At 46.6% G+C, this 24,034-nt stretch overlaps 1 protein-coding gene across 6 annotated transcripts in view; it reads right to left on the bottom strand.

Moving 5' to 3' along the window:
- The window catches only part of LOC138102788 (CBP80/20-dependent translation initiation factor-like), a 498,226-nt gene that overhangs the window by 352,270 nt on the left and 121,922 nt on the right, over nt 1–24,034 (bottom strand). Inside the window, exon 1 of one of the 6 annotated variants that reach the window (XM_069000543.1) lies at nt 18,351–18,482. The exons of the other annotated variants lie outside the window; for them this stretch is intronic. Coding sequence (XP_068856644.1) covers nt 18,351–18,419 — 69 coding nt within the window. The 5' untranslated portion in view covers nt 18,420–18,482. Of the gene's footprint in view, nt 1–18,350; nt 18,483–24,034 lie in introns of those variants that run through there. 6 annotated transcript variants of the gene reach the window in all.

The following is a 24,034-nucleotide window of genomic DNA, read 5'->3' as shown; positions in this document are numbered from 1 at the left end:
CAAAAGGGGAAAGTTTTGGGGTGGCTCAGCCTGCTCTCGGGCTGAAACCATCAAATGTCAGTCACCAGAAGAGATCACTGAGATCTAGGTTACCTCCCCCTGGGTGGCTCCCAATCCTAAATTATCTCCCTCTGTTCCAGAAAGTTCTCCCTTTCTTAGTTATTAATTGGTTCCCTGTTATGACTCCTGCCTCCCTGTTTTCCCCATTTGTTCTGAAAAATTGTATCCTCCCCTCTGCTTGTACCCCATTGGTTGTTTTCTCTTTCCCTGCCTTGCTCCACCCCCGCATAAAGGGGCGAGCCCGCTTAGTCTCAAGGCTGCTCTGGTCCCTGATTCCTCCTGCAAATAAACCTGTTGGAACCCACACCAGAAGCCCTCCCGCCTTCTTTGCCTCCGGGCTAACGCGAGCCTAATCCATCGGCCATCCGATGTGCTTCCTCTGAGGAGGAGCCAGTGCACGCACTCATCCCACGCCGATTCCACTGAGCCGTCCAGCGAGGACATTTTGGAGGCTAATGCTGCGTCCCCTCTGCCCGAGGGCAAGCCGAGGCTTGTGATAGCAAGCCCCCGGTTGCGTTAGGAAAGCCTAAACCTTTCCCCTGAAAACTGTGGAAAGGAGGGAACGCCCTCCATCAAATCCACAAGAGCCCAGAGGCTGCACTCCATGCAGCAGCAGGAGTGACTCAGAGGTTTGAGAGGTTGGCTGGTTGGTTGGGACATCAGGAGGCTGTGGGTTCAAATCTTCTTGAGACCAGATTTTCGGGCACGTGCATTTACTGTTTGCTGAAACTAGTTGCTTTTTAGTATTTTAAAGTGCTGCAGTTTGTGTATTAAGCTAGATAAACTGCCCGGGAAGTCGGAATTCCGAGGCCAGATTGCAGGCTGAATTCTGGAGTTAAAAGCTTCCCTCTGGCGGAGCTTTCCTGTCTGTGAGCAAACATGGGTGGTATTTTTTCAGATGAAAACGAGGAAATCCCTCCTAACAGCCCATTAGAGTTGATAATAAAACACTGAAAATGGCTGACAGGGTGGAGAATTACCCTGGACACCTGCGAATTGATCAGACTGTCCACACAAGTTTGGCTGACTTTAAAATTAAGTCAAGGAAGTTGGCCTCACTTTGGTATCTTGGAAAATAACATCATTACTGACCTGATGGTAGAACTGAGATCATTACGTAGGTTTGATGAACTAAGATATGCAGAACTTTTTACTATGCATCTGAACAGGGAAGAAGCATATATGGCAATAAGGACTGGAAAGTTATGCCTGTGAACAAAGACCAGGCTTGTGCCATTGGGGCTGTGGTCCCAAATATAACAATATTTGACCATCTTGAAAAACCAAATGAGAGGAGAAAAAGATCTCTTAATCCCGTCATTGAACGTCCCACACTTTTCCATAGCATAATCAGAGCCCTCGTACCCGCTTGTGGTTGAACTGGAGAGAGCAATTGTAAACATCTCAGCCGTCATTGAATGTATTGAGCAGCATACTGCAGATGCAATTTCAGCCTTACAGGAGGAAGTTGACAGTCTGTCCCGTGCAGTTATGCAAAACAGGATAGCTCTCAATTTCATACTTGCTGCACAAGGAGGTGTATGTGCTATTGTCAATACCACCTGTTGTTCTTATGTGGACCAAAGTGAGAGAATTAAGAAAGATTTAGATAAAATTTGGAAGAGAACTCAAATTCTACATGAAGTAGCTTCTAGGAATAACACCTTAAATTTTGATCATATTTTTGATACCCTCACCTCATGGTTACCAAACTGGGCCTGAATAACAGAGTTGTTCCTCTCACATATTTTCACCCCTCTCTTCTCTGGCCACATTTACTTCTGCACAATAATATTTTTCCCCTTCCTAAATATGTTGTCACAGAGGCATTACTACCATCACTGATTGGCTTGGCCTTGGCCAGCAGTGTGTCCATCTTGGAGCCGGCTGGCATTGGCTCTGTTGGACATAAGGGAAGCTTCTAGTAGCTTTTCAAAGAAGCCACACCTGTAGCCCTCCCACTACTAAAACCTTTCCACACAAACCCAATACACCCAGCAATTAGGGGAAATGGCAACTATAGTTCAGGTGGTGCAAGAGGTCAGATGGGTGCAAGCTTCTAGGCAGCGGTTCGATGGTCTCACCCAAACCTGCTCCTTGTAGACAATGTCCCTATGACCTCTGGAGACACCCCAAGAATTAGCCAGACTCCAAGAAGATGGCACCAGGGCCAAAAAATAACACACCTTGTCATTAAGTTGTGTGTCACTATGATCATTTCAAGATGTCCTTTTGGTCTTTGATGACCTGTCTTTATAAGAGGTTTCTCTCTTGACTCACAAGGGAGGGAGTGTGTCTGCTGCCCTGCACTGCAGGGTGTTTACTAAAATGCTCACAGCACGATACCAAGACTTAATAACAAGACTCTAAAAAAGTCAATTCTCAAGTTCAGTGACAAAAAACTCCCAACAAACTGCAAGTTTTCAGGAAACAAAGTGAGTTGCTGTCAGTCTCCCCAGGACTGGAACCTGTTCCAGTTTGGTCAAATTTAGAGATATATCCTCTAAGAGAAGGCACAACCACCCCTCCCCTCACCAGATTCGGGAAAAATAAATTTTCCTCAAAGGAAAGTGAAGGAGAGAAAAACTATTTATTTAACAAACACACGGGAAAAGGAAAATAATGCTAAATAATAAAATCTCTTGCTGTGAAGAAAAAACCTGGGAAAGTGTTAGAGTCCTCCCTTTGGTCTCCTCGGAGCTGGAGCTTGGCCCAGGGCCAGGCCCTCTGTGCTCAGTGGAAAGTCCTCCCGATGTGCTCTGATATTGAAGCAATCCACAGAAAAAGGGAAAAAATCCGAAATTCCAGAGAGGGAAAAAAAAGTTCAACTCTCAGTCTCTCTCCAGAGAAAAAGAAACTGAAAAACTAGCTGAAAGCTGGCTGGAAAAAAAAGTTGCTATCTCTATGTGACCTTGAACAAGATGCAAACTGCTTTGAAAATGTTTTGCTCAGTTTTTCCTTCCTCCTCTCAGGCTCAGTTTAAAGGCATAGAAAGGCAAAAGAATTAATTTCTGGGCATAGGGCAGCGATATGGGATACACATCATAAAGTCACCCCAAGACATAACCATATGCAGTTTTAACAGGAAGCTCCCAATAACCCAAGCCTCACCTTTAGATAATCGTTTTCCCCGTGATGCCTTTTTTTGTTCTTAAAATCAAGAGTCATACACGGTTAGAAGGGGAAAAGGGATTTGACCTTGGTATTTATTTTAAGGATCCTTAGGTGCACTCGTCCAGGTCAAATGCACAGAAATGCACACCGCAATGCCCCCCCAAAAGATCTGGTATAACATTATAGGTTTTTACTAATTAGCATATCTACCAAAAATTCCCCAATGAGAGGCTTGAGTGAGCCCCTGTCTCGGTTTTGAAAGACAGGTGTCTGCTAAGGAAGGCAGAAGCCTCCCTTGAAGTGGCAGATATAACCCCTTTCCCTCTGAGTTATTATAATTTTGAAATCAAGGGCCTTTAGGCAAAGATGTGGGAAATAGGAATAACAGTTCTTTACTATATATATATATATATATACATTTAGATATATAACCAGTCAAACAAAACAACAACTATGACAGTAACAGCAAACACAAACCCAGTCCCAGCCTTCTCAGCTGTCAGGCTATTTCCCCTCGGGTGCAGTTCTGCTCGCAGCCGGCAGGGATTGCTGGCAGCTCCCGGTGAGCAGGGCAGGTGCTATGGTTCCCCCGTGGCTGCAGGGGGAGCTCTGGAGCGAGCTCGGGGAGCACACGGCACTGGTGCCCTGGGATCCCGGGGAAGGATGGAACAAAGGCTTCACAAACCCCTGGGCAGCTGATCCCAGACTCTCGGAAACAGCAGGCTGGAACGGCAGGCTGGAGCGGCAGGCACAAACACAAATCCCGGGTGGCAGACGAGATGTATCCAAAAGGGGAACCCCCCGGTGGTCCAGGCAGGCAGGGTGAGCACAGCTACAATGCAGCGAAGGCTCGAAGCAGCAGCCTCCAGCAGGGCAGGGAAAGCAGCCCTGGGATCCCGGCGTTGTTTCCAGCAGAAAGAAAGACGGCCGAAAAACAGGAACCAGCGGCTCCCCCCTCTGCAGCCTCTCTCTCCAGGCGCCGAGAGCGAACTCAACTCACACCCAGGTGAAAAACAAAAAAAGCCTGGCGAGGCCCTTTTGTCTTCTTTTAAGTACGGCCATTTGTCCCCTAGCAACATGCATATGGGAAAAAATTCCTTTAACAGGAAAAAAAACTAGGACTAAAGTAAAACCCCAACAGCCCCCCTCCCCAAGGAGCCTTCCCCTGGATGGTTCTATCTTAGTTTACAGAATGTGTTCTGGAGAGGACCTTGGGATCTGGGGCACAGTGATCCCTAGCTACGAAGCTTCTAAAATGTTTAGTCTCTCAGCTTGACAAACAAGTCCAAGAATGTAGGCAAAAAGCACTAAGAATACAGAAGTTGTAAAAAAGGTATAACAGGGGTATAAAAGAAAAGGCAAAAAATCTTCATGGCATCACCTGCAAAGGAGCTAGTACAACTGAAATTTAATTAAGTCACTGGGAATGATGATTGAGATGCACACTAACAAGAATGACATCAGTACTCAAGAGAGGTCAGAGGGCTGGTAAAGCAGATCCTACACACAGAATGTTTTAAATGCACATTAATAACATCTGTCTTCCAGCCCCTGTGAGCACACCTTACCTCCATCCACCACTGCCCAACCCCTGTAGCTGAGGAGGGATGGACCACACTACCAACCACATGGACTGACTGTTTACCCATGCATGCAACTTCAGCAAATTCCCCACAAAGTCTGTATTTGCATGCATGCAGCAACTTTTCAAAGCCTAGCTCAGCATCCCCCCCTTGACATTCCTTATTATCATCCTCCAGCAAAGCATTACAAATACAAAATAATGCTCTTTGTTGCATGATTGCAGCCTTGTTAGTTCATCTCTGTGCTTGGCATTGATGTAGAACAATACCAAGTGCTCGGCTCAATCCATGGGATAAATTCAGGAATTATCCTGTGTCATGTGTTACCTCAAGCATTTTTCAGTTCTAAGTTTGAGGAGCTTCACCCACCTTTCCTCCTTCTCAGCTGCTGTGAGAGACTGGAAGGATTGTTGGCTTGAAACATTTTGGGTGCGTGTGTGGAGAAAAGGGAAGGTTGAGTCTTGCCCTGGTGAGGCGATGCCCTGCTTTGCACACCTCCCTCCCCCCCCGCCCCACTAGAGCCTAGTATAAGTGCCTCTGGATTGCTAATAAACAGAGTTTTGCTCTTATCAACCATATTGGTTTTGGACTGCAATTTTCTCCCCCCGCCAGAGCCCGGGCCTCTCTTCTTTTTACAATTCCAACATTTGGCGCCCGAACAGGGACTCGGACTGGGACTGGCACTTCGTTTTTTTTGACTTCGGTGGGAGCCGACGTGGCACCAATATAGCAGCAACCGGAGGGCAAAAGATCAACACTGCAGGCCAGTGTCTGACCTGTGCCTGGGCTGACCTGACATCAGGGGTCCGCCGAATCAGCTGACAAGGGCTAAACCTGAAGGCTGCACAACCCTGACAGCAGGGACAGCAGTAAGACGCAGATTTTGTGGTTAGACGCAGGGGGGTTGCGGTGGAGACGCAGTTATGGAAACAGAGGTGGTCCTTGGTTTATTTTTACGCTTTTTAGAAAAGTGGGGACTTAAAGAAGTACACCTTTATAAGGAACTAGCTGATCCAAGATTGTTTAAAAAGAAAGCCAAAGAAACAAAAGCTCTCAAATTCACCTGGAGAGCAGTAACTAGCACTCTCGCAGAAATAAAAACAGAAAAGACAGTTGCTGTAGCTGCCATAGAGACTTTAGAGAGTGGCAGCGCGGGCTGTAGCAGCTCCGGGAAAGAAACAGACGCGGGTCTTACAGAGCAGCGGCCAGAGACCGGAGCAGAGCCCGGGGTGGCACGGTCCTTTGGGCTGGCCGCAAGAAAATCGGTTAAAAACACAGCAGCACGCGTCCGCTTACTGCAGGAGCTGCTAAACTCAGCAAAGCCGGATGTTATCCCTCCGACGGCCGAGGGAGGAATGGCTGCGAATGCGGAAGCAGAGCCGCCCAACCCAGGGGGCGGGGCGCAGGCGGGCCAAGGAGACACAGGCAGTCCTGCTGCCCGGCCAAAAGCGGCAGAGCAACGGAGCGGTCCTAAAGCCCCTCCAAAAGCGGCAGAGAGTAACCCCCTCAGCCGAACAGCGGGATGTTCGGCAGCAGCGCAACTTCTGCGGTTTCGTCTCCTGCAAAGCCAAAGCCAGCCGGGGCGGCCCAGAAGCAGCATCAAAAGAAGGAGAAGCACCAACAAATAATGCAAAAAGTAATCAAAAAGCTTGCTGACTTATCTACACAAAGCATTTTCCAGTCTATCTTTACAGCAGATGTCCTGTGCCCAAATGATTACATCACCATCATACAGTTGTTATTAACCCCTTCACAGTTCCTGCTCTGGGAACGAACGTGGACTGCAACACTGCAGAATGTCCTGCAACAACAGGGACAAGTCATTGCTACATCACTGACCAGAGAGGTGCCCAGCAAAGTGGTGCCATGCTACAGGACCCTGAAACGAGACGGCACAGTCAGCATCAGCTCCTGAGGAAAGTGACACCACTACTTCAACAGCTGGGACTCTGAGACCTGTCCCGAGGAGCCTTGAGAGAGGCTGCAGACGTGGCTGAGTGAAGGAGCTGAGGACTTGCCAGATCCACCACTCTCCATAGCAGGAGAAATAGTGAGACTCTGGGGCGAATGTAACAGCTGCCCTAGGTGGTTGCTAGTGACTTGTGGTGGGTGTCGGGGAACCCTCTCCAAAGACAAAACTAAGAAAAAATTGCATAAATTTTTGGGTATATTACATAAATTTTTGGGTATAACACCAAACACAGAAGTAAAGTGAAAATTTGTTTTTTAACTATCTTGAAACAAGAGCATTAGCAGGCATTTTCAATCAGCTGCCTGCCCATTTAGATCAAGTGAAAGCAGTTAATTTAGTTAGCATTTTTGTTTTTACCTGGTACTTTAGCAGCCAGGGCTTACGCTATTTTACATAAACTTGCTTGCTGGGAGAGGGATAAGGTTAATATGACTTTGCAAATGCTTAATGAGTTAGGTGTAAATGTTACTAGTGTTAGACATATAATATTATAAAATTAAGTAGCCATTGATTTTCTACTATTAGCCCACAGCCACAGCTGTGAAAGGTTCCAAGGTATGTGCTGTATGAATCATTCTAACCACTTTTTCCTACTTCACAAGCAGATAAGTGAGTTACATCAATTAACTACACAATTACAGAAAAAAGAAGACGGTCTCAACTTAGAGGGATGGTTAAACTTATTACATTTAAAATCATGGCTAGTTTTATTTGTGTAGCATTTGATTACTGTAGGACTAGTAATATTATTAATAATAGTGTGTTCACCTTGCCTTCCAATGCTTGCAAAAGATAATATACAAAGTCACTACATCTGTGACCCATCAAGTATTGCTTGTACAAAAAGAAAAAAAAAAAAGAGGAAATTGTTGCAATTATTAAAGGATCAGGGGCATGGATCATTGATAGAATTATGGGATCAATAAAAGAACTGTAGCAATAGGCCTGTAAGCAAAAGGCCTGTGTGTGAGAAAAACTCTCCATGAGAAAATTCTTGTGTGAAGAAAAAACAGGGCTGGGAACAAAGAGGGAGTTTGAAGATTTGCAGCTGTTCAGATAAGACTGGGAGAGAAGGGAGGTAAACTCTGAATTCTTTTAATCATAACTGTAGAAGCTTACCAATGTAAGTCCAGTTAGGTAGAAGTAGAAATGCACTTTGATAAATTTTAAGCCACTTAAGAGTTAACAAGCTGGTATACTATATAAGTGCCTCTGGATTGCTAATAAACGGAGTTTAGCTCTTATCAACCATATTGGTTTTGGACTGCAATTTTCTCCCCCCGCCAGAGCCCGGGCCTCTCTTCTTTTTACAATTCCAACAGCCTAGCCCCCCCAGTGGCCATCAATCGCTGGCACACCAGAGGCAATGCTCCACACCCCACCCCTAGAGCCTCAATCTAGCCCCAGAGTGGCCCGATGACTGGAAGTCTTACCTGGGGGAATGGCCCAGGAAAGCCAAAGTTTACTTAAGACAAAACATGAGGCAAGCACATGTCATGACCCTATCTTCCCTTGGACTTTATATCAGCTGAACACCACTGGAACCAGGAGAGGTAGCTATATTCGTTCTTTTCTATATCTTTTCTCTCTTCCTCTCTTTCTCCTTCTTCTTCTAATTCCCTCTTCTCGGAGTTTTGAGTAACTTAAAATCGGATGGGCTTGGTGTTTTCTAAGTTGAATGGGCTAAGTTAATGCTTTGTGAAATGTTTTATGTTGATTGAATGCTGCTCTAAACTTTTGCCAAAGTTCTCTGATTTTCTGAAGTTGCCAGTAAGGTTTTTTGTTGTTTTGACCACTTGAGACTATCTTGTCACCATTTAACTCCATCTATGTGGTGTCCACTCATCTATCAACTTCTAATGAAGACTTAACAAAAAATAATACAGACATCTCTTAATTTCTCAAAATTAAATTATTCCAAGACTTCAAATAAAGAGAAAAACCCAATTTCCTTTGCACTAATGTTGCTGCCTGCTCCGAGCTTCCCTTCCCCCTCCCCAAGACAAGCCAGGACTTGCCTCTGCCATGTGCTCTGAACTCCTTTGTTCCAAGCGTGGGCAAAACCAAATGTAACTCAAACTCTTTAGCAGTGTCTGATTGGCCAGTCACCCCGGGTCCGCCCCCAGTTCTCCCCTTTCCCCTTTTCCGAATAAAAGAAGGACCCGAGAGGGGGCCCGCCCTCTTTGGCTTTGCATTCCTTCTGCAAACATCTGTGTGTCTCTGTCTCCTATTGAAAGCAGGACTATAGCTTAAGCTGAGAGCTATATTTTTCCCTCTTTGCTTCTACTAGTGGTATTAGCTTTGCAGCTACTATTTGCCGCTTTTAGAGCCACTGAAATGCTAGATTGCCCGTGCTACCTCTCTAGGCTGCTCGAGGCTTTCTAAGGCATTGAAATACCAGCGCTAGCCGGTAAAAAGCTGTATTCCACACGCTAAACCAGCTGACTAGGGACTTTCCCATTATTAAGGCACTCAGGACATCTCATCAGATTTCTTGAGGTTGAAGGACAGCTACAGCCTTCAGCAGCCAGGTTATGCATTATGGAGCAATTAGGTAAGTCTTTGAGGTGTCCTTCATAACTGACATTGTCTTGGTTGGAAAGACAGGTGTCTGCCAAGGAAGGCAGGAGTCTCCCTTGAAATGAAAAAAAAAAATGCAACCCCCGAAGCTCTCAGTAGGCAGGACGTGCAGGGCTACAGAGTAGCGAAGGCTTGAAGCAACGGCAGGGGCAGGTGAAGAAGGGGCAGTCAATAACTCATGTAAGCACAAGTTAACTATTGGGAGAAAGCAAATGTTAGTTCAGACAGCAAATGTTAATTACAAAATCTAAGAAGCCAAATTCACCCTAATCTTGTCAAGATAGAGGGGACAGGGATTATCTCAGAGACTGCTGAATCATTCCTCAAAGGACTACGCATGCCCAGGGAGAAAGGTGAAAAGTGCACTGTGAGGATGACTACTGGCCTTCATCAGAAAGACCCCCGAGGAAGAAGAGGAGCCTTCCTCAGTGTGACCACCAGGACATACAGCGCATGCATGGCCCGTATGCTAATGATATTAATGACTTCCAAGAAATAATTTGTATAACCACGCCTGTCCCAAGGAATGGGATGAATATTCATAATTTAACCCTTAATACTGTGTTGTAGGGAGCACCGGTGTGTGTGTTTGGAGGAGCGATCCCCACACTTCCGGCGCGCTGAATAAAGCAAATACTCACTTCTCTGACTCTGTCTCTGAAGTGTCTCCTGGCCCGGTTGCGGCGTGATTCACAGGGCTTGGGAACACCAGGGTTTCTCCAGTAGAAGGAAGGCAGCCAAAAAAGCAGAAGCCTGCCGTGCTGACAAATTCCTTCCAGCCTCTCTCCCTGTCCAAACGCTGAGAATTAACTGCCCACAAGCCCAGGTGAAAAAGTGTAGCTGGTTGGACTCCTCCTTCAGTGGCCAGGTCTTTTGTTTCTCCCAAGCACCCAGCAATTTGTCACCCCCGGCAACATATATGGGGAAAATTCCTCAAGAGAAAAAAGAAAACAGAAGGGGAACTCCCAAAACCCCAACAGACATGCACTCACACCCTATGTGTGACACACACACACAAAACAAGTTTTTAGGAGTATAGCTCCAATAAACAGCAAGCAAAGAACACCACTTCAGTATGTTGCTACCAGGTATACCTTGTTTGATTGCCTGAACTGGCTGCTTCTCTCATGGCTACCAGACCTGGATCCAGACCCATGCCTGGAGCCTGACCCTAGACAGGATCCTGAGCTCCCACTGCTACTGTGATCCCACTCTTCTGGAAACAACTAACAGCTCACTTTAATCAAGGGCAACAACATCCCACACCAGCAAAAACCACCAACCTGGTGAGCCAGGAGAGCTTCAGCTCCCAGATCACACGTGCAAGCACTTACAAAACCATGTCCGTGCCTAATGCCCTGATTTCAGGATTTTCTCAAGAGTCCTTTAACATGTTCTATTTACACTTTTCAAAGGGATGACAATGTGTGAGGCTTCAATATAGATAAGATTTGGCTCTAGTGCTACAGTATATGCATGGGGAAAATAATACTTACCTCCTCTATCTTCATGAGGATTAATTGTGCATATTCAGCAAGCCCATATCCTCTAAAAACTGCTTAAGGGCATTTACATAATGCCCTTAACAACATTCTTTAACTTTTGGTCAGCCCCGAATTGATCAGGCAGTTAGATTAGATGATCACTGTAGGTCCCTTCCAACCACAATATTCTATTTTGTTCTCTTCTATCCTGTCCTATCCTATATCATTAATTCCTCTCCCAAGAGCAAATCAACTTCTCAGTCAGTTTTTCCCTCTGCTTAGCCCGCTGTTGGAGTCCAACTATTAACATACCTGAAAACACTTGGAGTTCACGAGGAGACACATTGCACAAATAACTATTTTTGCCTCTTAAGGAGCTGTGTCCAATGTTCTCCTTTATTCTCCTACACTAATTCTTCTGTCAAGCAACCTGCAGGTTTCTTGTTCACCTGGCAGCCCTGAGGGCAAGATGAGTCATCTGAAAAACAGAATAACTCACCTGACCAGCCCTATCTACATAAATATCCCACAAGGTGCTTGGGTGTATATTGTCAGGGTTATTGCTCCAAAAAGTTTGCTCAGAGGCTTGGGAAAGACTTTTGAAGTGACCTAAAAAAAAACACGAAATCCCAGACTGCAGAATATTCAACTGTTTCAAGCACTTTGAAAACCTGGGAAATACAAAGGGGAGCATTCATTTTAGGACTGGTGTGAGAGCTGACACAAAGAAGGCTTCTCTTGCCTCAGACATCCTTGCAGGACTACATGAGGTCCTGCAGACACCGCCATGGGCTAAGGCAAGGGCAGAGCAACCTTGGCCTTCAAGAACCAAAAGGACTCACCACTCAAACTTCCTCTTTGCACACAACAGCCAAGTCCAGGTCACTAATTTGAGGGCACAGACCAGGTCCCAGCTCCACCACTACCACCTGGGTTGGATAGGTCAGGGAGACAGTTCCACAGCAGACCCTAAACTACCTAAGGTCATGCTACCCAGTGGTCCAGAACTGATCTTGAATCAGGGGGAGGGGGAAGCAGGGGTTAAAAGATTTGGTTTGTTAGAAACAATACATACAGCTTGCTCAGCTCTTACTGTGCATACCAAGGCAGGAAGAGAAGATAAGAGACCACTGATAAGGCTAAAAGGATTCAGACCAGAGACCCTGTTTCTCACCTAAAACTAGCTCAAACCAGTCTTGAAGTTTGGACTCCGGCCAGGGGCATAAAGAGCATGTGCAGGGAGGAAAGGTGAAAAGTTCAGGATGAGGAAGACTCCTTACTTCATCTGAGGAAGACTCTTATCCCATCTCAGCGACCCCTGCCCACGACCACCAGACAACACTGCGCAAGCACAACATGGATGTAAATGACTTTTGGGCTCATTTTAATACGAAGCGAGGCTGGGCGGGGCTAGGTGATGAATATGTATAGGCGTATTGGGAAACTTAATGAATATGGAACTTGTAACCCGATAAATACCAAGCTGAATGCAGCTGTCAGAGCACATGGCTTTGGAGGAGCTATCCCCCGTGCGCCCCAGCGCTGGTGAATCAGGGGGATGGGAAGCAGAAGAATTAGTTTGTTAGGAACAATGCATCTAGCTTGGTCAGCATACCAGAGCAGGAAGAAAAGATAAGAGACCACTGATAAGGGCAGAGGGAATCTCAGACAGACATCCTGTGCTCAACCCAAAACTAGCTCAAACCAGTCTCGAAGCTTGAACTCGGGCCAGGGGTATAAAGAGCATGCGCAGGGAGGAAAGGTGAAAAGTTCAGGATGAGGAAGACTCCTGACTTCATCGAAGGAAGACCCTTGGAGACCCCTACCAAAGCCAACAGACAACACTGCGCACGCGCAACGTAGATGTAAATGACTTTTGGGCTCATTTTAATACAAAGCGAGGCTGGGCGGGGCTAGGTGATGAATATGTATAGGCGTATTGGGAAACTTAATGAATATGGAACTTGTAACCCGATAAATACCAAGCTGAATGCAGCTGTCGGCAGGCATGACTTTGGAGGAGCTATCCCCCATGCGTCCCAGCGCTGGAATAAACATACCTACTTTACTACTTATTCTAGTAGTGGAGTCTTTTCCACTCATCACTAGAATAAAACATACCTACTTTTACTACTTATTCTGGTAGTGGAGTCTTTTCCGCTCATCAATCTTAGCACACAAGAAACATCTAAGTATTTACCCAACATGAGGGACTGGAAGCAAAACACATCAGTGCTGGTTTCTGTATTGCTCCAGCTGCATGTTCTCCATCCTCAAACCGACCAAGTCTCAAGTAAGCTCAAATATATTGTGGTTGCTATAGCCTAAAATCAGTACTGACTTCAAAAGAGGTCAACTGGTTTTCAAGTTGTCTATAGATGAGATTTGAGAGGTTGTGGTTACTCTCACCATGTTACAATAACAGTAGAAAGCACCTTATTTCCCTCCTCATCACACCCTGACCTGAATCTCCAATGGCTGAGAAATACTAAGTGGCACAAAGTTAAGAGAACTGTTAAATTGACACAGAGGGAAAACAAACTTGATCGATGCCACTTGTGAGATACAAGCAGGTGACCACTTTAGGAAGCCATGGGGAAGATCCAGCCTTGCAGGCATCCTGAGAAGTGAGAAATATCTCATTTGATGTGAGAAAGATGCGCAGCAACTGAAAAGGTGGTTGGGAGAAATGACCCTTCACCACCTAGATGTTCTAAGGCTTAATTACCGGTTTACTGTATCCTACACATTGAACATTTTGTTCATCCATGTATGAAAAATTTCTGTGTCAAATGCTATCACAGGACCACATCAGCATTGTGCCGGTTTGGAGAAATTTGGAGGAAAATATCCTCTGATAGAAGGCAGGTTACAAACCACCCCTCCCCCACCATGTTCGGGGAAAAAAAATTTTCCTCAGAGGAAAGTGAAAGAGATAAAAACTATTTATTTAACAAACACACAGGAAAAGGATAATAATGCTAAATAATAAAACCTCTCCCTGTGGAGAGAAACCTGGGAAGATTACAGAGTCCTTCTGTAGGTGTGGTCTCTCTCCTCCTCCTCAGAGCTGGGTCGATATGGGCCCACCTCTGGGGCCTTGGTGGAAAATCCTCCTGATGTGTTCTGATGTTGAAACAGTCCAGAAGAGAAGAAGGGAAAAACCAAAGTCCCAGGAAAACAAAGTTCAACACTCTGTCTCCCTTCGGAGAAAAGGAGCCGAAAGCTGGCTGAAAAGTAAGAAGGGTGTTTCCTCCACTCTTGCTACCACGGCAGGAGAACGCAGAGGAGTGTGTATGTGTGTCCTTGAACAACTGTTTTGAAAAGTTTGCTTGGTTTTTTCCTCTTCCCCCTCTCAGGCTCAGTTTAAAGGCACAGAAAGGCACAAAATTAATTTCTGGGCATAGAGCAGAGATAGGGGATACGCATCATAAAGTCACCCCAGGACAAGCATCCACACCCACCCTTTGCTTTAAAACACACACTGAATATAAACATCACCATTCAGTTATAGTCAGTGGACCCAACTTTTGGTTGTGGTTTTCTACAGGCAACCTGCAAATTCCAGAGACATGGCTGACCACAATAAAACACTTCTGAGAAATGGGGAGGTTGGTAGCACCACGCATCAATGTCCAAACTCACCAAGACAAGCCAGCAGGTACAGCACAAACCAGTTAGATAAAAATCACATGTACCTGTTCACTAAATCAGCTTGTCTCCTAGCTCTAACTCATGGCCTGGGGTCTTTTCCCCATTCACATTCCTCATCTTTATCATGCCCTGTTAATATATATATTTAAAACCAAAATATTTTTAAAAGAAAAAGTGTTAAATTAAAAATTGTTGAAACTTCTGTTGAAGCTGAAATAGTTCATTCAAGTATGGCTTAAATATACTCATGTTCAAACTCACCAGCACAACCAAGCTCAATATTTCCCCAAAACTTCTGACTAATTGACAAAGATGAACAACTTTTTAATGCTACCTTACCAGTGGGGGTTCAAAATTCTAGAACAAAAATATGTCCATCAGAAACTCTCCCAGACATTTCTGGTGGCTTTGTCTCCTCTAATAAAACCTTTTTGTGCTAAAATGAATACTCCCTGCAGACCTCCTTTCTGCAGGAGCTGGGAAGCTCACACAAACCTCATAGGTGAAGTTCCAGGACCAGGCAAGTGTATGCAAGTAACGAATGATCCTTAAATAAACAACCAAGCAACAAAAGTCCTCCACCAGCATCATCACAAACCCCATAAAAACCCCATCCCAAACCCATACAGGCAGCTGGACTTTAGCAGAAAGCTGAAGCTCCATGGTGGTGAGATCTGGCACTGCTCACCCTCCATTCTGCAGCTTCCACTGCTTCCTCCTACCACCAGCTGGACTCCACCGGTGTTGGTGCTGCTGGTGTGTTGCGGGGGGGCAGGGACGGGGTGGGAAGAAACGGTCTCTCCGCACCGACACAAGGTGGCCCGGCCTTGGGACCAGCTCAAGCTCTGTGTCACTGACAGGGTTTGCAAAATTCACTCCGAAAGAGTTTCTGATTGCAAAATGCAGTTTTTCTGAGTTGCTGCTGTTGCCAACCCAGAAAAACCCACCTGAGACAACCTGCAACGAAATGAAGCTTCTGCCCCAAGCAAAAGCCACCAGGAAAAAAAGGACTTGGCTTGGGTGCCCCAACTTTTTAAAGAGACTAGCACCTCCCGATTTTGCGATTCCATTTCTGGCTGCACTGCCAGGACTTAAAGAGACAGTAAAAACTTTTTGGAACAGATAGATATGGAGTACATCATCATCTTGGGATACTGAGGACATTACCCACCCCTTACTCCATATGATTTACCTCATGCCCAAATTAATACCTTTCAGATGTACACATATCTATAGATATACATATAACTATATACAAATGCAATTATTATTTCAGTAGCCACTGACTATCCCCCGGGATACGGATTGAGTTCATTTGGTCCATGACTGATGTAACTGGAGCAGTCCATTCTCATTGTCCATAGTAGTTAAAACATGCAGTGGCAGTGCCATTCAGCAACCAGGGTTACATATGCATTCCAATGTTACAGGCTGTTCTCACCCAAAGTCAAATGACCCTGAGGTACACAACATGTTTCCCTGTCCCTTTGCATTATACACCAAGTGTAACCAGCTCCTTGAGCAAAAACAATCCCACAGATGGGTTTGCCTTTGCTCAAAGTGAGATTAATCCACACCATCTTTCCTAACATACCTCTCATATGCACCACAGGGACTTTATCTCCATCAGCTGTACGCAGGCATTTGGACTGAGCAGGGCCAGTTCAGTTAGTGGAACTTCTGGAGTTAACCAACTGATGCCTTAGGTTTTAACTTTCATATTTTTCAAATTCTGTACTGCTTAGTGTGTAACTCTGAAGTTTCTTGTAGCCTGTTAATTTCTGCTCTCTCATGCTAGGTACACATAACAAAGCCTCTCTGGGCCTGCTCTTCAAGGACACTTAGACTGTCCTAGACCAAAGGCCCGCTAAGGAAGAGGGGGGAGGAGGGGGTAAGCTGAGGGAAAACTGAAGCTTTAATTGGAGAATTAACCCTGATATGCAAATGAACCAAACCTATAAAAGGGTGAAGAACTCGTGACTGGTAGTCCATCTTGGGGTCCATCTTGGAAAAAGCCTCTGGCCCCCAGGGGGTACCTTTGAAGGCCTTTCAAATAAATACCTACTTTTATTCCCTTACTCCTGTCTAGTCTTTGTTTCTAGGAGACCCCTTATGTTGCTGCCTGTTCTGAGCTTCCCCTCCCCCTCCCCAAGACACTTGCCTCTGCCATGTGCTCCGAGCTCCTTTGTTCTAAGCGTGGGCAAAACCAATTGCAACTCAAACTCTTTAGCAGTGTCTGATTGGCCGGTCACCCCGGGTTCGCCCCCAGTCCTCCCCTTTCCCCTTTGTAGGAACCCAGAGTGCCGAGAATATTTCTCTGCCTGTTTTTAAGGGTTTTTACCCTCCTGGACAACCCTGGTATAGCTTTAAACCTTGGAAAAAATTACCAACAGTTAGACAACAGCTAGAAAATACAGTGGTGTGAATTAGGTGGTAGACTACTATGTAAGATTGTCATAGGGTGAAAAATTTAGAGGTTTTAGGCTTCTCTTTATAGTAAATAGATAAGAGTAAGAAATATCAAAATGGAGGATTGTTGTTGTTCTCTAGACCTTCTTCTCCTTCTTCTACCACTCCATATTCTGCAGTAAAAGTAGTTTGGATTGATTGGATAGAAAATTCCTCAGTTCCTAGTCGTGTTACTGAATAATTGGTAAGAAAGTAAAAATAATGTACGTTTTTAGTAACTATTGGTTAAAATGTCTTTAAAAGGCTGTGTAAATCTTGATAATTAGTCTTTCTCGCTCTCACTCCTACTTTGCCTCTTTCCATGCTGTACCTGGGTCACGCTAGTGGCTCAGTTTCTCTGATAAGACTTAATAAACATCTGGAAGCATTGAAACTACAGAAGACGTCTCGCTTTATCTTTTAAACTCCTTGCAAGGACTTTCAACAAATTCTCTCCCATAGGAGAGATTTGATTTATGGCACAATAAAGTGTCAAATGGTGCTCCGTGTTCGACCTCCACGGAACGGAACGACCCAGACCCTTCTGGACAGCAGCACGCAGCTAAGACCAGACGAAAAGAAAACCCCGCGGGTTGGCCTTGAAATTCCAGGATCTTCTAACCTCGGTCGACAGGGGGGAGGAGGAGCCGTGGTCTGCTGGACGGAACTCGGACTGGGACTTCACAAGCTGGTAACATCAATCAAAAACGAGGTAAGCTGTCCAAAACTAGACCACGAAACAAAATTATGGATGCAGTTCCATCCCAACCGGAGGCGAACTTAGTTCGAAACCACCCCATACCAGCATTTCTACAAGAAATACGATGCTTGGTATCCTGGATAACGAGAGTTTCCTGATGCAGTGATTGGAGATTTATGTTTACCATCTTTTTGGGAGAATATTAATTCTATTCTATATCATTATGCCAGCCTAAAAGACGAAACAGCTCAGAAATTAATACCATTAGCTACAGTGATTTCTGAAACGCTTTTGGAGGTGTCACCTCCTGCTTCTGATGAAGAGGAGATGTTTAACACTCCCGCGAAAGCTTTGCTGGCACCCGTAAGTGCAGCGGGAGATTTTAAAACCCCGCTCGAACCCTCCCCACCCTCAGACGCGGGCGGAGAACGCGATGTTCGTGCGAAAGTCCCCGCGACTCTTATCAAAAGCGGTTATGAGTCCCTGCAGACACCGCAGGCGGCGGGGGAGGGGGGGGGGCGCGGCCATTCCGGAGGCGAAACCCGAATTTTTGCCGGAACCGAAGTTAAAACTTTTAATCGGTCCGGCGGAGGAATATGATACAACAGTTTTAGAATTTCCTTCACGCGCGCATGCCCCGGGGGGAGACGGGGGGCCCCCGGCCACCTCCCTAAAAATGGAGCCTGCCTCGGAGGGCGTGGTTTCCATCTCGCCCGATCCATCCGTTACGGCGCAAGGCTGAGGCAAGTCCCTACCTCCCGAGCCTGGGGTCCTCCCATCAGATGAACCATGCGCGCGGCCAGGGGCGGTCCCGGAGCTTCCATCTGTCCCTCCCGCTACCCCCGCGCGGCCCCGATTCGCGGCCGCTTCCGCGTTTGAACGGCCCGCCGCGGCGGCGGCGGCGCCTGCTGCTGACGTCATCACTCCCGCCGCTGCCAGCCCAGCCTTACTTCCGCGTTCGGGAGACCTCGCTTCCACGCCTGCGCGGCGCGGCATAAACCACCCATCTACAGATACCGCGGTTACCCCGGCAACGCCGCTCGCAAGTCAAGCCGCTCCTGGCCCGGCCCCCAGCCCTGGCCGGGGCGTCAGCCACGCCCCCGCTTCCAGCCCAGCCACGCCACCGCTGCCCGGCACCAGCGCTTCTCAGGCCAGCCCGGCCCCGCCCACGGTCCCGGCCGCCCGCTCCGCACGCCAGCCACACACCGACGCCGCAGCTGCTACGCCGATACGACCGATAAGCACAGCACCTCCAGCCAGCACTGCAAATCTTTCGGCTACTGCAGTTTCATCCTACGAGCTTTCAGCAGCTACACCTCCTACCAGCCCTGTGTCAACACAGCCCCCGTCTGCAACGCAGCCACAGCCGTGGACATACAGCAGAGACATTTCAACAACTACCGTATCATCATCGCATGTATCCCCTATCATCACTCTGACAACACACCTCAGAGGATTATCACAACAATCACACGATGTTGAATCACATCTCCCATACAATTTCAGCGAAAAAAACACGATTTTATCTCCAGAACAGAAAGAGGACTTTCTCAACTATATGTGGACACCTCTTCCATCACAACAGGACCAAGCACGTGTTATTAATAGTGACGTCTCGCATCGAAACATTCCACTTCATGCACATTCTTCTCGAACTTCTCAGGGACATTCAGCTGATTTTATGGGATTTTTTCATCCTCAAATGCCTGCTCAACACTTCAGTGAGAAGGATATAGTGACCAGCACAGCTTCAGAAAGCATTCCTATCTTCCCAAGCTTCACCTTGTTGCTGCCTGTTCTGAGCTTCCCCTCCCCCTCCCAAAGACACTTGCTCCTGCCCATGTGCTCCGAGCTCCTTTGTTCTAAGCGTGGGCAAAACCAAATGTAACTCAAACTCTTTAGCAGTGTCTGATTGGCTGGTCACCCCGGGTCCGCCCCCAGTCCTCCCCTTTCCCCTTCTCCGAATAAAAGATGGTCGAGGGAGGCCCCGCCCACTCTCTCAGCTGAGCTACCTTCCTGTGAACATCTCTGGTTGTCTGTCTCATTTGAAAGCTTCTAACTGCAGGAAATTGAGCGGGCAGGGAGCTATATTTCTCCCTCTTTGCTTCTGCTGATGGTATTTGCTTTGCAGCTGATACAGGTACCAATTCTAGAGCTACTAAAGTGCTAGATCGCCCGTGCTACCTCTCTAGGCTGCTCAAGGCTTTCTAAGGCATTGAAATACAAGCGCTAGCCGGTATAAAGCTGAAAAGATACCTTCCACATCACCTCATTCTTTTACAACGACCAATACAACTCCAACTTCTCATATGCCTTCTTCACAGTTTCGAATTCCACAACAGGCATCTGATTCCTCATTTTTCCACCGTTGCTTTCAGCTTTCGGATGACTTTGTTCGTCATCTTTATTTCCGACTGAGAGAATGTGCAGATTATCTACCTCAAAAGGTTGCAGCACTGAGTCCCCACCCTTCACCCATCCTGCATGGTGGCAGTATCCTACCCAGATCCACTGTACCCTCTCCTTCAGTATCCAGATCAAAGCCACCTGTGATGGCAGGTTCAGCCACGCCTCGTTTATTTCCTTACAGTGCATGTTGGGGTCTCCTCCCCCTGCCATGCAGCCCTGGGAAGAGGGGCCCTGAGGGCACAGACACACGGTGTTTCCCTGCCCCTGGTCAGCCTCGTTCCCCATTGGTTGGTTTGTGTTTCCTGTGCGGGCAAAGGACCCTCAGGTCCCGGACTGTAGCAGTTCCTTGGCAGAGCCCGGCCATGAGGCTGGAGAAATAAACATCTCTGAAATATCTGTCATGAATCTGTCTATACATATTTCTTCTCCAGGGGACTCCTGGTTTGATATAGGCATGTTACAGTAATCCCCACTGTAACAAAATGGTGGGAGAATTGCGAGCAGAACGATCCCCGATCCCCAAGCGACTGATTTGTGTGAGTAAACCCTGGAAACTTTGGATGCCGCTTCTTGGTTTTGTTTTGCTATTCCATATCTAAACTATGGAGGAACCGTGGGAAGACTCTTGGCTTTCAGAGCCACATATGGACATTTATCTTAAACTTAAAATGATTCTTGAACAACGATTTGTAAATTTTAGCTTGATTCAAGCTCAGAAAGAACTGAAACACTTCCTGGCATGGTTGTTTAAGAACTTTTTCTATGTTTCTTGGGATTTAATTCTTACCAAGAGCTTTTGGAAGACCGTTTGGACCCAGTTAATTTCTGAGTCAAAATATATGCCGATGGAAGAATATTTTCATGAATATTATTTAATTACTGAGACTGTTGAGCAATGTCAGCTGTGTCCTGGTGAAGGGAAGCCTGGCTCAGGGACTGTGCGACCCAGGCCATGTGCACCGAGCCCTCTGCGAGCAGCAGCAAGGCCGCTGCCGCGCGCGGGCAGAGCCACGCGAGCCACAGTGTCGGTGGCCGAACGGGGAGCGGCGGGAGCGGCGCGGCCCGGCGGTGCCCGCCCGGCCTCGCGCAGCGCGTGGTGGAGCGAGCCCCGTGAACGCCCAAACGAGAGGGGCGGCGCGCGGGCGGCGGCGGCGGCGGTGCTGGTAGAACGGAGCTGCGCCCAGCCGAAACGCGCGCTGGAGCAGGGCACGGGGGGGCATCACTTGGGGGCCCAGAGACGTGGGTGCAGCCCCAGGCAGCGGCAGCAAAGCTGCGACCAGGGGAGGCGACGCACGGCGAACGGAGCGGCGCGGCCCGGCCCGCGCGGCCCCGAACGCGACCCCGAGAAAAGCGTGCAGGAACCAGCAGCACCGACAATTCCAACACGGGAGCAACCGAAAGAGAGAGCAAAGACACAGCGAGACAGAAAACAGCAGCCACTCGGAAAAAGGAAAAGAACATAGTAGCTAAGATCTTAGGGATAGTGAAATGGTATAATGTTAAACAAAATTATGGTTTTATAACAAGATGTGATAACCAGCAAGACATATTCATGCATAGAACTGCTATTAAAAAGAATAACCCTGAAAAATGCATCCCAAGCTTGGGAGATGGTGAGGTGGTGGATTTCAAAATCATACAAGGTAGAAAAGGGTTACAAGCATCGCAGGTCACTGGGCCTGATGGTGTTCCTGTGAAAGGCAGTATACATGCTAAAAATCGTAGTCATGTTAGACAATATCTCCATTGTAAACCCCCCCTACAGTCTCCCTTTCCTAATCCCACCTTTCCCCGTTATCCTATGTCCTATTACCCCCAGTGTATTCCCAATCCGTTTTTCCATCCATGGTTTCCCTCACAAAACCATACCTTTGCCAATTGTTTCCCCAAAAATCCCTTTCCAATGCTGAGTGGAGGATGAAAAGGGGGAGGGAAGAAATTAAACCCTCTCCTGCCTCAGTTTCCCCACAAAGCATGCTCAGAGAGTTCTGTCTCCCTTCTGTCAGCCCTAAGATGTTCCACAGAATCTGTTTGGACATTTAAAGACTCAGGAGGGTGGCTTGTTTTGTTTTGAAACTGTGCTTGTTATGTTTATCCAGTTGTCTTCATTCTCCTTTTACTAAAATAAAACGGGTGAAATGTCGGGGTCTCCTCCCCCCTGCCATGCAGCCCTGAGAAGAGGGGCCCTGAGGGCACAGACACACGGTGTTTCCCTGCCCCTGGTCAGCCTCGTTCCCCATTGGTTGGTTTGTGTTTCCTGCACGGGCAAAGGACCCTCGGGTCCCGGACTGTAGCAGTTCCTTGGCAAAGCCCGGCCATGAGGCTGGAGAAATAAACATCTCTGAAATATCTGTCAAGAATCTGTCTATATATATTTCTTCTCCACGGGACTCCTGGTTTGATATAGGCGTGTTACAGTATCCTCACTGTAACAAGTGCACAGCCACAAATTCTGACCCCTATTCCTCATCCAGGAGGGGGTGAGGAAAATGGTATGCATGGATTCTTCGGTGAAGAAGAACCTGCATCCTTGCAATCTAATCAAGCTGCAAGTACACGAGATACTGGTATGGACATGGTTTCACCTAACAAATATGTTTCAAGAGATACGTCTGTTACAACAGACTGGTCAAGTATTAAGAAAAAAGGTCTCAAAGACAGAGATTTTAATATAGCTGAAACAGATAGTATTGTAATGCTGGTTATGTATACCAGACACAATCAAAATCCTCCTGTATGGCAACCTATGGATCATCAAGTGATCAAAGATTTAATGGATGCAGTAAAGAATGATGGACTGCGAAGTCCATACTTCCAACAACTTTTGAGAGGCACATTTAACAATTATGATTTGGTACCTTTTGACTATAGAAGCATTGCCTCAATAATAATTACAGATGCACAACTCCTGCTATGGGATGCAAGATGGAGAAGAGCACTTCGTGAGCTGAGAGAAAAATATGCAGGAGGACCACATGCAGGTCTCACATTGGAGCAATTGGCTGGTGATGAACCTCATGCTAGACCTGAAGATCAGGCAGTGGTTTTGCCTCAAAATGTGCTTATAGATATCAAAGAAGCAGCACAAACAGCAATTTTCCAAATTCCACCTACTGGAACCCCAGCAGGCATTTACACAAAAATAAAGCAAGGTCTTGCTGAAAGTTTTACCTCGTTCGTCGATCGTCTGAAGCAAGCTTTGGACAGACAAGTCAGTGATGAAGCAGCAAAACCATATCTGCTACAAGGTCTTGCTTTTGCAAATGCTAATACAGAATGCAAATGTGTAATCAGTGGTATACCTGGTCATGCAACCATAGCAAAAATGATAGAAGCATGCAGTAAGGTGGACACACCTCAGCATGTTGCAGCAGTCCAAGCAAGTGCTTTTGGACAAGAACTTGGAAGACTTCTTAGAGAGCAAATAGCAACGCTTCACTCAGATCTGTAATGAAATAACTGCACAGGAGCTTCCAAATTAGTATGTTTTCTGAATGAGAATCATGCAATGATACCCTCAGGGATCACTGGAACATCTTGAAAGAGACAAGATTTTTTAATAGCAAGCAAGGAAAGATTTAGCATCATAGGGCTCATTGCTTTTTCATCAATTGTTTCAGCAGATCACAATATAGAGCTAAATGTTTTGACTCAACCTTTACATCCTCCACTAATTATTCCAGAAAATACTCCAATAGCCAAAGCTACTGTGTTACCATCTGTTCCGGTTTGGCCAAATTTAGAAATATATCCTCTGAGAGAAGGCACAACCACCCCTCCCCCACCAGGTTCGGGAAAAAAAATAAATTTTTCTCAAAGGAAAGTGAAGAAGATAAAACTATTTATTTAACAAACACACGGGAAAGGAAAATAATGTTAAATGGTAAAATCTTTCGTCATAGAGGAAAAACCTGGGAAAGCGTTAGAATCCTCCCTTTGGTTGCCTCGGGGCTGGGGTTTGGGCCGCGGCCAGGCCCTCTGTGCCCGGTGGAAAGTCCTCCCGATGTGCTCTGATGTTACAGCAATCAAG

The sequence above is a fragment of the Aphelocoma coerulescens genome (genome assembly GCF_041296385.1).
Source record: "Aphelocoma coerulescens isolate FSJ_1873_10779 chromosome W unlocalized genomic scaffold, UR_Acoe_1.0 ChrW_unloc_scaf_1, whole genome shotgun sequence".
NCBI lineage: Eukaryota > Metazoa > Chordata > Aves > Passeriformes > Corvidae > Aphelocoma > Aphelocoma coerulescens.
The sequence above is the reverse complement of the archived record's forward strand: the minus strand, read 5'-3'. Positions and strand labels throughout refer to the sequence as shown.